At 40.1% G+C, this 15,561-nt stretch overlaps 1 protein-coding gene across 8 annotated transcripts in view; it reads right to left on the bottom strand.

The window, feature by feature from the left end:
• robo2 (roundabout, axon guidance receptor, homolog 2 (Drosophila)) overlaps window positions 1-15,561 on the bottom strand; it is a 1,173,428-nt gene that overhangs the window by 150,755 nt on the left and 1,007,112 nt on the right. For all 8 annotated transcript variants that reach the window (XM_034168373.1, XM_034168368.1, XM_034168372.1 and 5 more), the window contains 4 exons: window positions 12,320-12,525; window positions 7,096-7,177; window positions 6,833-6,998; window positions 6,577-6,743 (listed from right to left, as the gene is read on the bottom strand). In XM_034168373.1, coding sequence (XP_034024264.1) covers window positions 6,577-6,743; window positions 6,833-6,998; window positions 7,096-7,177; window positions 12,320-12,525 — 621 coding nt within the window. The remainder of the gene's footprint in view (window positions 1-6,576; window positions 6,744-6,832; window positions 6,999-7,095; window positions 7,178-12,319; window positions 12,526-15,561) is intronic.

The following is a 15,561-nucleotide window of genomic DNA, read 5'->3' on the forward strand; positions in this document are numbered from 1 at the left end:
GATCTACGTTCCGATCCTCACCTATGGTCATGAGATTTGGCTCATGACCAAAAGAACGAGATCGCGAGTACAAGCGGCCGAGATGAGTTTCCTCCGCAGGGTGGCTGGGCGCTCCCTTAGAGATAGGGTGAGGAGCTCGGTCACTCGGGAGGAGCTCGGAGTCGAGCCGCTGCTCCTCCACGTTGAAAGGAGTCAGTTGAGGTGGCTCGGGCATCTTTTCCGGATGCCCCCTGGACGCCTCGCTGGAGAGGTGTTCTGGGCACGTCCCACTGGGAGGAGGCCCCGGGGAAGACCCATGACACGCTGGAGGGACTACATCTCTCGGCTGGCTTGGGAACACCTTGGGGTTCCCCCAGAGGAGCTGGGGGAGGTGTGTATGGATCGGGAGGTCTGGGCAGCTTTGCTTGAGCTGCTGCCCCGCGACCCGACTCCGGATAAAGCGGAAGAAAATGGATGGATGGATGGATATTTATACAAATCATCAGTCTTATAGTCAGGTTCCTTTAATAAGGAACCTGGCAATAAAAGTGATTATGGCAATGACACATTTCCAAATTGCTGAACAGCCCAGTCCCGTGTTTTTTACATGATACTGTCACAAAATGCATCACATTTTTGTGACGTGGCAAAGTTCCAGTCACTATTTTAACACTAATCCGAACCCTAACCATACCCCCCCCGTGTCACCCTAAATTTCATGATACCATCACAGAATAATTTTGAAAATGTATCACATTCAACACATTTTGTGTAATACAGTTCGTGAAGGTATCACACACTAAATAAATAAAAATAAAATTACTTCATTTATAAAAAAAATTAATTAAATCACGTTTCATGTTTCGCATTTCACAAACTTGGTGTCTGACCAGGCTGCACTGAATGTGTGTTGGACTTCATTTACACAGATCATATAAACAGTATGGTACTGTATGGTAAATGGACCAGTGGGAGAAGCCATCAAGATACCCATGACAACTCAGAAGGACTTACTGGATACTGTGCATGTGATTGGGGGAAGTAGGGACAGCACAAATGTGGTCTGTTACATCATCACTCACAGCTTCAGGTTAAGATGAAACACAAGAGTATTTTAATGGAAGAAAACTGATCAAATCTCAGCTTGACTCACCATTGTGCCTTCTATCAACCTGAAGCTAAATTCCATGTCTTCTGTTTGAGAAAATCTCTTCTCTGCTACACTCAACCATGAAGCTGTGTCTGCTGATGTAACAGACAAATGTTTCACTGAGCCCATTTTCTTCAATCACAGACATAGAAGCCTACAACTCAAAGTTGTGCTGGGTGTCTTGGTAGCTTCCTTCACTCGTCTCCTTCTTGCATGGTCCCTCAGCTTTTTGAGAACTGCCTACTCCTGAGAAATACCATAAAACACCACCATACTGACAACATGGAAATGTTAATTTATTCATCACCTGACCTGTCTCAGAAAAACTGGCTGTAAAAGTGATTATTTGCTTGAATAATAGCCCTTATATTTAGCTTGTTCATTACGTCCAAAAGGACGTAATAAAATCATCGGCGTTTATTTATTTGTCTGTCTGTCAGCAGGATTATGTCAAAACTACTACACGGATTTTGACAGAATTTGCACCACAGATCGATATTAGGACATGGAAGACTCCATTAATTTTTGGAGATGATCTGGATTCGGATTCTGGATCAAGATTTCACTTTATATAGGCTTTCAGGGATTACGTAAAAAAAAAAAAAAACTACTTCAAGGATTCTCACCAAATTTGCACCACAGATAGATATTAGGGCATGGAAGACTCTAATGAATTTTGGAGGTGATCTGGGTCCACATTCTGGATCAAGGTGGAAACAATATGCTTTGGGGATGCTTTTCTGCACAGGGGGATGGGACGACTGCACCGCATTGAGGGGAGGATGAATGGGGCCATGTATAGCGGGATCTTGGCCAGGATTACATCAAAATTATTTCATGGCTTTTCAACAAATTTTCATTACACACTGGTGTTAGGCCTTGGAAGAATCCATTAAGGAGGTGATCTAGATCCGGATTCTGGATCAGGATTTCACTTTGTAGACTTTTAAAGATTACATCAAATCTACGTCACGGATACAACGTCACAGTGTAAAAACAAGATCAGGAAGACACTATTTTGTTTCAGCTTGTGAATTAAATAACAGATTCTATCATCTTGATTAGTCAGACCATTCTGGATCAGTAGGCAATTATTGCATTGTGTTGTGGAATCCAAATCCAGGTAAAGTCTGGGTGACAATGTGAATCACATATCTTTTATTTTGAGTCCTTGTCAACCCCTGGCAGACGTCAGGAATCTACAATTGCTCTTGTTTACTTGTGGTATCCAAAATGGTTACTAATATTTTTGTTAAACCCCTTGAAATAAACCTCAAAATTCCACACTACAAGCACATATTGATTATTACATGTCAACTCCACTGTGGTGTACAGGGGCTAAATAACAAAAAAAAACCCACATTACTGTCCAACTATTTTGTGCCTGACTCCCTCCTCCATCTGTGAAGAACACGCTCTTGGCTTGTATTTGACAGCACTTGGTCGAAGGTTGCTGGAGACTTATCATATCACTGTAATATGGAGACTGTGGTCTGTCTGACATCATAATCAAATTTTCTTTGGGTTTGGAGGCAGTCATTTTCTCAGGTTAGGATCATTAACACAGCAGGGACGTCTATAACTCGGTTAAGGCTTCAAAAAGCAGACGTGCTTATTTTACAAAATTGTTTAAAAAGTGCAGTTTTAATGAACATGGTTGATTTGGTGAATGTGACATCTGGAAGGTTCTGTGGTATTCAAGTAAAACTGTTCACTGCAGAGAGAGTAATAAAGGTCACAGTTTGAAGGTGAATGCAGTCATACCCATGGCAGCACAAAATGAAAGTGAACCAAAAAGACAGAAAAATGTTGAGTGGCAGTTACTGAAATTAATGCTTGTATATTCAACAAATAATGTGAAAATCACAACAACTAACATTTACATCATTTCTTTACGTAGCTGGTTAACATACTGTATATTTACATGAATCTGTGGCATATTTGACGAAGGCTCTGGAAAAGTGAGTGATGGTGATATTCTGTTCAGCCCATAGAAAACCATGGTGCCAAGAACCATGTATTTATATTTGTAAGGGCCCTGAAAGTGGTAAAGCAAGTAAAACAAGGAGGAATAAAAATAAAAATGCTTGAGTGTAAAACAAAAAGAATAGCAGCACAAAAAGAGTTAATAAAGACTGATTACTACATGACTGAAAAATAACGTTGTGAAGTTCGGGGAAAAAACAATCAGATGATAATGTGTCTATTATTGATACAAAAAAGCCAGAGGTATTGAATGGTTTTCTTAAATCTGAAAAAGTTTGGGATCCATCACATGAATCATTTAGAGAACGTGTGTTTGTGTGTGTGTGTGTGTATTTTAATAATGTGTTGTTAAAGAATAACTGCAACAAAGAGATTTGACTTGAGGTTGTTGCAAAATCGCAGTGGTCTAACATGAACATCAACTGAGCTGGACATTGTGAAACTGATATTTTATGATTTGTCAGACATCACCTAATTTGGACCAAGTGGAGTTTGAAATTAGGTGTTTGTTTACCATTGGCCAATGGCTAGGTACAAGAGTCATATTCCAAGTGGGACTGCCTACAGGTACAGTATCAGAGCAATGGAGTGGCTATAACATAACCCAGCAGAGTTAACAACATATGAACAATGCATTACAGCATTACTACTACTAACCCAGTAGTTTTATGTAGCTTATGTGGCTACAACATGAGATATCACAGAAGTTCCACTATGTGATGGACATTTTCAGAATAATTCAAAATAGTGAGGTGATTTTTGCAACAAGTTCAAGAGTTTAACATTGTTTTCCAAAATAATTCCTGAATTTTAATTGACACATTGTATGAGTACTGTAATACACTGAGGAGTTCTGTCACAACTGCTCCATGTTGGAAACAATGTCTCCTATCTGTAGAACTTGGGGCATAACTCTTGTACTTGCAGCTACATCTCTGGATAAAATTCCAAAGATGGTTCCATCTTCGTTTTAATTTGTTAGTAGACATTTTGGATATCTAGGCAGGTTGCTGGATGACTCATTGTCACACTGAGGAGTTTACCTCAGGAGAAGATACAGTGGCTGATGAAATATCAAAACATTTTTATACCTTTATTGAGTTTTTAGTTTTCTTTGGAAGCCAGCTACATTATTGTAAATTGTAACTAGCTGGGGTACCTGGCGCTGCCCGGGTTAACCTGTTTTAGACATAAGCCAAATGCCAATCATTTTAATCAAAACAATTGACCAACATTTCTTTTTGTAATACTGATGTCTTATAAATATAATAGTTAATGGGCTAAAGTTTGTCCAGCAGAACTATAAGAGGTGGTCTTCCCAAAGTGGAAATACTTGGTTAAAAGACAAACACATTTGAAGTCCTTCATGCAGACTTTGTTTCGCAATCAAATTTATAACAAAATTACACTCACAAGGAAGGTAACAGTAAATATAAATATCACTGAATCAAAATTGAGGTAGTGGTGTATTTCACTGTTTTTACATTGCAATTTTACAAACATAAAAATGAATGTAAGGAAGGCAAACTGGTTTGTACAGGACAGTCAGGTGCTAAACAGCTGAGAACATAAAATAGCTAAAGAAATGGATTAAATAAACAGAAATGGCCAACACATACTTGTATACAGGGCTGGAAATTTGAATCAGCCTGGTCATACCCACAGCCTTACCCTAAGCATGTTGTTGTTTTGCTGATTGTGCTTTGGCTGTGCTGTGCTGAGTGTGCTGTGGAAAGGGATTAAATAAACAGAGATGGCCAACACATATACAGGGCTGGAAATTTGCATCTGCCTGGTCATATCCACAGCTGGCATATTTTGGGGGTAATTTTCAGTTCAACTTTTTAAAAATGGTACCAGTTTATTCTCCATGTCATGAGAATTCAGAATATATATAGTTTTTAGGGCTACATATTATAGTTTGGGAGTTTATCCCGGACAGACAGACAGACAGACGTAGCCCTTTATGTATATAGCTGAGCCTTTGTTCTCATGGGCTTTGTGACACCATAAAGAAATAGATAAAGAGAATAGATGAAAGCATTAAATTATTGGTTGCCCAGTAACCATAAGATTGGTGTAATAAAAATGATTAAGTACTTGATATCTGTGGACTACTGTCAGCACTAAAATGTGATAGTAAAAGGCTATGTCTTACATAAAAGGCTATTTTGGGGGTAATTTTCAGTTCAAATTTTTAAAAATGATACCAGTTTGTTCCTCATGTCATGAGGATGCAGAATATATATAGTTTTTAGGGCTACATATTATAGTTTGGGTGGGGTGGAATTAGAATTGACCACTTTATACTTTTTGTACTCAGGCTTTGTTGATGACATCCCCAGGATGTGTGTGTGTGTGTGGGGGGGGGGGGGGGGGGGGGGGGATTAGAAATCTGACGGCTTTATAATTTTTTGTACTCAGGCTTTCTTGATGACATCATCAGGATGGGGGGGGGGTGGAATTAGAATTCTGACCACTTTATAATTTTTGTAACCATAAAAGATAAATAGATAAAGAGAACAGATTAAAGCATTAAATTACTGGTTGTCCAGAACTTATAAAAAAAAATGGTACCAGTTTGTTCCCCATGTCATGATTCAGAATATATATAGTTTTTCGGGCTACATATTACATTTTGGGAGTTTATCCCGGACAGACAGACAGACTTAATTAGCCCTTTATGTATATAGATTAAACATTATTTGATTTTACAGCTTTGTTTTAAATTCAAGCAAAACTACGTTACATCTGTGAAATAGTTTTAAACATGGTTAAAGGGTTTCTTTGAAGTCTTTGCAGTCATGCCTTGTTATGTAAAATATTTTCAGTATTTTAACATTTCCTATTTTCCCGCGGTGCCAGCAGAGTTCCAGCGTCTCTCAGCGCATGTAAACAATGGCTAGCAAGGATGTGGATGGCATTGATCCAGTGAGTTCACGGGCGATGAAGATGATGATATGTTCTGAGGGTTATCTAGAGGAGGTGTAGCCCCTGTGATGGACTTCTGCTGTGCCCTGATGTTGTCTTGTTGTCCATACTTCATGAGATGTGTTTACATTGTGCCCTAAACTGGAACTCTGCTGAAATCGACCTCTCGCGTGTGTCACGGACCATGTGATGGCATGAGATTCACAACTGTGAAACAGCGAATAGACATTTAACATGTCCGTGCCAGGTCCTTTAGTGATCTTGACTTTACAAACTGAAGTATACTGGTCACCTCAATTAATTCCAGCATTTTCACTGTTACAACAAAAACGGTTCTCACATTCAGGGAATTTGGACATAAATGCAGAGCAGGCCACTGCATTTATAGATAAGATGCCGGGTTAAACTCTTCCACCAACAGTCTTACAATGATCAGAGTAGTATTCTTTAAGAAGAAGGTAAACTGGCCATTCTTAGTGTGGGGGCATAATGTCAGAGTAACCAACATAATATATCATTATGTGAGGTACCTTGTGTTCTGACAGGCTCAGACATGGGACTTGGATCGCTTAGGCCCTGGCTGTTGACAGCTCGAACCATGAACAGGTAGATGGTGTTGGGCCGGAGATTTTTCACTGTAAATTGGGTGCTTCTGACGTGATCTGCAACAGTTTGCCAGCTGTTGCTCACTGATTGGCTGCAATGGAAAAGAATTAAACATTTATGTATGTCCATAACACAGAACAAAGAGTGAAGTGTGGGCTACACAATACTGGTGAAACAAACCTGAAGGCTTCGATGACAAAAGAGGATGTAGGTGAAGCACCAGCAATCCCGGCCTGCCAGGACAATGACACGCTGTTCTTGGTTACATCAGTCACCTGGGGCTTAGATGGTGGGCCTGGTAGCTCATTTTCATCATGGTTCTTTACAACCACCACTTCACCAGATTCTGAAAAGGACAGATGATACACTGAGCAGAAAAGTTGTAAAAAAAACAGAACAAAAACAGACCAAAGAACAAACCAATTCATGGTGACATGGTGTACCTTTGACTTCCAAAAATGCACTCCATGATGTCTCTCCACTGGAGCTAGTAGCCACACATGTGTAGATTCCAGAGTCTGAAAGCTGGAATATTATAGAAGACAAAAGGACATGAGTGTAGGCAGAGACGTGCATGGAAACAACAGACATAATGGCCTCTATCTTGACGCTGTGGCACAAACAAATGGTGCAAATGCTCTTGGAGTGTGTCGTCCGTCACACTGTTATTTAAACAGCACTAAATATCAACCATGGTGCTGTACAAAGATAAGGGGCTAAGGAGAAAAAGAACTACAACACTGCTCTGTGGTCCAAATGTCTTTTTTTCAGATGAAAGTAAATTTAGCATTTCATTTGGAAATCAACATCCCAGAGTCTGGATGAAGAGTGGAGAAGAACAGAATCCAAGTTGCTTGAAGTCCAGTGTAAAGTTTCCACACCCTAATGATTTGGGGAACCATGTCATTTGCCGAAGTTGGTCCACTGTGTTTTATCAAGTCTAAAATCAACGCAGCTGTCAACCAGAAGATTTTAAGGCACTTCATGCTACTATCTGCTAAAAAGCTTTATGGAGATGCTGATTTCCTTTTCCAGCAAAACGTAGCAACCGCCAACAGTGCAAACACTGCTAGTCATTTCTTTGCCTCCATAGACAATTCTTCATAGATTCTTCCTGGGATATTGTCAAGAGGAAGATGAGGGACGCCAAATCCCGTACTACAGATAGGCTGAAGCCTGCTATCAAAGCAACCTGGACTTATATAAGATCTCAGCAGTGCCATAGGCTGATAACCTCCAAGCCACACCAAACTGATGTAGTAGTTCATGCAAACAGAGCACCAACCAAGTACTGAGTGTTTAAATGAACATACCTTTCAGATGTTTGACATTTCTGTATTATATTTTTTTTCAACTGATCTTATGAAATACTCTACTATTTTTGAGATATGCATTTTCAGTTTTTTTGGGTTTTTTTGCGCTGTAGGCCATAATTATTAAAATTAAAATAAATAAAATGGTTGAAACTTTTCAGTTTATATGTAATGAGGGTAGAATATATATATATATAAACCACACAAATAATATTCAACTTTTTCATGATATTCTAATTATCTGAGATGCACCTGTATTAAGGTAAAAGTGTTTTTTTGGGGGGAGGGCTATGGTTTGCTTGACCTTGAACGTTTGACCAGTCTGTTACAAAGTTTAATCATCTGGTGACACTTAACCAGAGAACTGATTACAAAATTGTATTTCTAAAACAAAAAAATATTAGAAATAGACAGTGGCACTTAGAAAATGTGTGGCCATTCGCACAATTAACACGACAGCAGTCAGCAGACAATCATTGCCGAGCTGGATATGAAATTTGTCTAAGTGCCCCACGACTGTGACGTTGCATATGTGGCGTGACAGAGAGGCAGCTCCCCCCACAACACATGCATGCATGTGTTTTGCGCACTCCCCCGCTCCCAAGTGGTTCAAATCCCATGAGTGGCATTGCTTTTTTGTTGATTTAACCAGGGTTATTTAACCGCGGGGTTCTGTATTGCATCCCCTTCTACGAGGTCTATTAGATAATAAACCGACCCTTTTATTTTTTTTTTAACTATATGGATTTGAATGATGTGCGATTACACCAATCATGCTTGAACCCTCGTGCGCATGCGTGAGTTTTTTCACGCATGTCGGTGACGTCATTTCCCTGTAGGCAGGCCTTGAGTGAGATGTGGTCCCGCCCTCTCGGCTGAATTCCTTTGTTTCACATGCTGCTCGAGATGGCGCGCGTTGCTTTATCAAAATTTTTTCTGGACCTGTGAGGAATATCCGAGTGGACACTATTCGGGAAATTAAGCTGGTTTTCGGTGAAAAGTTTAACGGCTGATGAGAGATTGTGGGGTGTTTCTGTCGCTGTAAGGACTTCCCACGCAGCGGGACGTTGTGCAGTGCTTCCAGGCGCCGTCGCCGGCCTGTTTCGACCTGAAAACATCCTAATTTAAGGCTTAATTCACCCTGGACGTCGTGAGAGAACAGAGAAGATTCAGAAGAGGGTGGCATGAGGACTTTATGCGGACATTCCACTGTTTAAGGACATTTTGTAATGAAAGACGTGCGCGCAAATTCGCCGAGTCGTTTCCGTGATGACTCGGCAAATCTGTGTGCGCCGCGACAGGAAAAACACCTCCGTGTTGAAAACCATTTGTAAAATTCAGGCGGCTTTTGATGGCTTTCAACAAGTGAGTAACTGAGAAATTGTTTAACAGCTTGGGCATGTTCCAACTTGCCCGTTAAGGTTTCCAACGGAGGTGTTTTTCCTGTTGCGACCCCCCGCGGTCGGGTCCGGCCTGACATGCGATTCTGCCCGCACGTTCTTTCATTACAAAATGTCTGTTAACAATGGAATGTCCGAATAAACTCCTCATGCCGACTTCTTCTGAAAGTTCTCTGTTCTCTGACGACTTCCTGGGTCAACAGAGCCTGAAATGTGGAAGCTTTCAACTTGAAACGGCGAGACGCTGCCGCCTCGAAGCGCAGATCGCCGTCAGGCGCCGTGGGCCATCCTTACGGTGACACTACCAGACCAAAATCTCTCATCAGCCGTTAAAATTTTTACAGAAAACCAGCTGAATTTATCGAATGGTGTCCACTCAGTTGTGCCTTACAGTTTTGAAAAAAATTTGATCAAACAAAGCAGCAGTCTCTGAGCCATTCCTAAACAATGAAAAAATCGACGAGAGGGTGGGCCACTCCTCACTCAAAGACTGCCCACAGGCGAATGACGTAACCGACAGGCGTGAAAAAACTCTCGCATGCCCACAAGGGTTCAAGCATGTCTGATGTAATCACACGTGATTCAAATCCATATGGTTTTTGAAAAAAATAATAATGTCGGATACTTTTCTAATAGACCTCGTATGTATTATTTATATCAACCCAGTGATGTTCACTAATTATACAGCTGTTTTTTTTTATTTTCCTCCACATCAGTGGTGCGATGTGGTGCAGCTCGTCTCACGGAACACAGTGCGAGCAGCTGCAGCAGCTTGCATTGTGTTCCTGCTCGAAAGTCAGCATCGCGTGTACGTAGGAACTGTCGCATTGGGATCGTGCACACCTACTTGCCGGCATGATGTTTTGTGGTGCGCTCATGCGAGCTCTACCGCTGTGAGCTGCCCTGAGTTGTACGTATTCGCACTATATGTGAAGGGGCCTTTAATGTAGCTAATGACAAAGGCAAACCCCCAACAATGTTTGCAAATCCAAAAAACACAATGTTCGTCAACATTTGCTGCTCTGTGAGATACTAGCCTAATACCAGCACTGCACTATCCACCACGCTATGTCAGAAAGATAGAGCCCAATGACTGCCAACAATACTTTTCATTTCGTAAATTCTGATATCAGCAGCACTCTCTACAATTGATCTTCAGATCGCTGAAACACTGAAAATTGATGGGGTGACTTCAGGAGCTGGCCTTCTCATGGCCAAATTGTGTGTCATTTGTGAGTGCCTCAAAGTGCTGACGCTAATTCCCTAATGAATTCCATTTTCTACTCACCACCTTTCCATCACTTTTTCACTCCCCCTCTCCACTGTCATACCGACCACAACAAAGTCAGGCTAATTAATTTAGGGTGGGACGCTGGAACCCCCTGGACTGATGACAGCTGGCTTGTCCCTCTATGCCTCTTAGGAAGTTTCGTTGTTTGTTGGTTTTTGTCCCTGTGCTTTCCTTCCATTTATTAAATAACATGTCAGTGGTCAGCAGCTTTGTCAAGCCTAATAGATATTCCACTGAGGCCTTAGAGTGGGGAAAGGAAGATGTGAGCCTCTTAAATTTAATCTACTCTAAATGTGTATGTGTGCACATGTTTGTGTATATAGCTGTAAGTGCACATATGTTTCTATCCAACAGCTGGAGTACATCCAACTCTGCACAGCTGAGCCTTGCTGTAGCTGCTGAGCCGCTAAGTGAGACTATCAAACAATTTACAAAAATCAATGCTGCCTATTCATCTCTTTAAAGCATTATGGCTCCCACAAATCAAAGTTATGCTCTGACCATATACCACTTAACTTAGCAAGCAAACAAACAAAAAACATACACACTACAAAATTAACATAGACAGCATCTATCAATTATAAAGGTAAAGAGGTGATACTAGACATCTTTTCAACAAGTTAAAACATACTAAAACATTATTGATGTTTGCAAACACAAATGCAAAGTACACAGATTTCTCAGTAAAATGTAGGACTTATCAATTTGTACTTATACCTGAAGATGTTTGTAAATTTGAAGGAACTGATTGGGTGGATGAACAATTCTAAATAATGTGTGAGATTGTGGGGATGGTACATGTGCAGCAGGGAGCTCTGTCTGTGCCTGATGGTATGTGTAGGAGATCGGGTAGTGAGAGGAGGAAGAGTTATTGCAGGTGGTGTCTCTCTCACTTCTGAGTTTGCCTTCTAAAGAGCAATACACCAGTTTTACTGATGTACCTGTCTTTTAAAGACAATGAGAGATTTGTGACCATCATGATCACTTATGCAAAAGAGACTTTACATTCACCAGCTTGGTGGTTTTGACTGTGTCTGATTTATCATTGCATGGATACTTACAGGTGTGTGTGTGTGTGTGTGTGTATAAGAATGCAAAAGTTTGATAAATACCCTTTTTTTGTGTAAACATTCAAAATTTTCTTCAGATCTTTGAATTTATTCTCCACAACATTGACAAATGAGGACCCTGGTGTGTTAAATCAGATATTACAACCCCAAATCATAAAAAGTTGGAACAGCATGGAAAATGCCCCCATGCAGTTATTCATACATTTACTTACAGCATGAACCAAAGATATCTCAGATTTTGTGCAGCCAACTTTTGAATATCTATCCAAACCGATAAAATTAGCTGTAATTTTGTCATGTACCGTAGAACAAAGGTATTATGTAACAACTACATTTCAAGAGAAAGTCCATTATGTCAGTTTTGTGGAAAATCAAAAGGGGACTACACCTTTACTGTCAAAGAATTTGGTACTTTAACTCAAGTAATCTTCTCATAGGCGACTTTACCTTTTATCTCAAAAGACATCTGTACTTTTATTTAAGTGTGGCCCTCTGGTAGTTTATACATCACAGATATTACCTCTTAAAGGAAATGCAGACGTTGATGGCAAATAAGAGGGTTAAATGTCCAAGACAGTAGCAAAATCTCACACCTTAATATTCTTGATTTGGAGGCTTCCCAGCTCCTGCAGGGACATTCGGGAGTCCTTGCCCAGTAGACTGACCCCATCCTTCAGCCAGCTGATGGAGGGAATTGGGTCTCCTGATGCCTGGCACTTCAACAGCGCCGCGCTGTCCACCCCCAGGGTCTGATTGGATGGACCTTGACGAATGATGGGTGGAGGCCTGTCTGTGAGTACTGGGATACAAAGACAGCATGATGAATGTGTTATTGTCTCCAAAGTGTGGTAACATTTTGTTGGTAAAATGCAGGTGCAGTAGTTGTGTGTTGTTGGGTTTATAGACTCAATTAGCAATAAGTGTATGTGATGCATATTTGTACTTTAGATAATATTTTGTTTAAAGATTTCTTGTTAAAATGACATGGTATACAACATGTTAGAACTCGGTGCAGCAACTCCTTTAAAAATAGTTAAAGTAATAAAGGAGGCATTTATACCGATACTAACAAAAATACATCTTACATTCAAATTAGCAACAAAGGAACACACAACTAAAACATACAACGTAAAAATAACGTTGCTTCATCATCTCAAAACTACATTGGCTCAACTTACAAATACAATCAAAAATCAATGTTGTTTCAACGTCTGAAAGCTATGTTGTGTCAACGTCTTAAAACTATGTTGTTACAACTTACAAATACAATCAAAAATCAACATTGTTTCAATGTCTGCCCTGTATGTTGTTTCAACGTGGATTCAACGTATTGTGCCCACTGTGGTACAATATAACCTGAAGAAATACAGGCAGGTATGTGTATTTTTCCCCTATACACTTGTCTACATCGACTCTGCACCACTTTGAAAAGTTAGCCCCAGCCAGTATATTTGCTGCTGATACTGCACACAGTAAATATTCTCTATACAGCTTTAGTAGTATCATCAACAATATAAAATTTAACAACTACACTATGAACCCTTAAAGTTGTGAAAAATGTTTTGAGCTAATTTAGAACTCTACTACACATGCCCTATTCATGTCCATGTATTTAAGTGTGTTGACAGTTGTCAAAAATCAGTGGAATACAAACAGGCTTGATTGCAAATAATAAACTAATATAATTTCAACTGTGGAAAACAGATAATTTGTCATTTATAGTGTAGATGGTGAAGTGAGTGTGCTGTGGATGTTGCTCAGCCTTTCAATTATTCAACATAGTTCATTTACTTCTGGTACATTTACACTTTTTTATCTTGTGCTGTATTAGGCTAAAACCTGAAAGAAGAATTTCAATACCTGAATTTATCCAAAGATGAATGGTATCACCATTTCCAAATAGACACAAAACAGCAGTTTGATCTTTCATGTCACCAATGATTTCACTCATTGAGACACATCTGAAATGAATGATTTATTTTAATTGTTCAGTCATTATCGCCCCAGGGCCTCAGGGGGGGTGCAGTCATAACCAAAGTGGTAAAAAAGTGAAGCAGCAGGTTGAAAGTGGCTTTCTTTTAAGGCAATGTGCTTGTACTTCAAAACATTAAATATGCTCTGCATTTCTCGGAAAGAGGAGAATAAAAACAGCTGAGTAGTGTTGTGTAGTTTCATTGATGTGGCAGTTTCCTTCTTGGACTCATGCTGCCTCAAAGTTCTCATAAAGCTGTGTGGTCCTATGCATTGGCAGGTGGTTTCTTGCTGGCTCGGTGTGGGTTTTTTAATAGGTGTGCTGTGTGAGACACAATTAAAGCTACAACTGAGTTCCCCTCCACCTTAAGATACTCCTTTGAGATTTGAATCAGACACAGGGCTCTGATGAATTTCCTTTAAACAAAGATTCATTCATGATAATGTGCCAAAAACTGGGTTCCTTCCATTAAATAGTGGATGTTGGAGGTCATGTCTAGAACTGTACCATGCTGGCAGTTTATATATTTGCACTTGAATAATGTTGAGTCTCCTTGGCATAACAGAACCCACATTCATTGGAAAGTATGGATTAATGATGTCAGGCCTGCAGAGGCTAATTAACAAATCTACCTCAGTAACCTTCCAACACATTATCACACACCCCTCTTTCACCTTACTAACAGCCACATCTGACTAAAGGAAGCCATTCCAAGTACTATATGCTTTTGCTGTGCCATGTCACTTTGGTTCACCTGAGATTAAAAATGGTGCACAAGTCAACTATATTTTGTACTACAGACCAAATATGTTACATCTATGTCATTAATAGTATTCAAAGTATTGAGTGAGTGAAGTTCAAAGTAGGTGGTTCAGAGTGCCTGTCTTTGTTCTTGGGCAAGATACTTCTTTTCCATTGATGCAGTCCACCCAGGTGTAAAAGGTTCCTTGGCTGAGGACGTAACCTATGAACTAATAGTGTCCTGTCCACTGGGGAAGTCATAGACTCTCATTCACTTCACTCTGAAGTACAAGGGGTAACTGAGACATTTTGCGCCTGACCCAGCAAAGGTAGGGAAACCAACATTTCTCAACATTGCACCCAGTGAGTCAAAGCTTCACTCATTCTCAAGAAATGTTGATTAATAAGAATGCAAAAGATGGAGAACAATGCCCTACTTTTTCTGGGTCAGGCTCAAAACATCTCCATCACCCCTTGTATAGGACCTACTTCTTGTTACAACAAGACAGTCCATGGTTCTAAGGCCATCTGTACCCAAATCTCCTTGTACATCTGGAGTTGTGTCAGGAAGGGTATTCTGCATAAAACTTTTACCAAACATCTCAACACATTCTCACACCCAACTTGTCACATATTAACACAGAGCCCTAGCGTGACCAAGAGTTCAAGAGTTAATATGTGATAAATTGGGTAAGCCTTTTGCATCATTTGGTGACATGCAGGGGAAACCTAACCTTAACCCAAATATAAGCAAATATTCCTTGCTGTGTCAAAGGATGATGTGGGGTGTCAAACAGATTTTTTTTTTGACAGTTTTGTATGTTATCAGTTTTGTATGTTAATCGGCTAACCAGTGCATCACTAAATGACATAAAGGAGGTACCCAGTGCATCTGTAAATGACATGAAGGGGGTACCCAGTGCACAGGGTTGGGTAGGATTACTTTGAAATGTAATCCAAAAGTAATCAGATTACAAGTAATCCAAATGTATGTACATACATATATGTAATCCACATGTATTCTTTCAAACTAATCCTACCCAACCTTGCCAGTGCATCACTAAATGACATGAAGGGGTACCCAGTGCATCACTAAATGACATAAAGGGGGTACCCAGTGCA

Source organism: Thalassophryne amazonica, chromosome 4 (genome assembly GCF_902500255.1).
Source record: "Thalassophryne amazonica chromosome 4, fThaAma1.1, whole genome shotgun sequence".
Taxonomy (NCBI): domain Eukaryota; kingdom Metazoa; phylum Chordata; class Actinopteri; order Batrachoidiformes; family Batrachoididae; genus Thalassophryne; species Thalassophryne amazonica.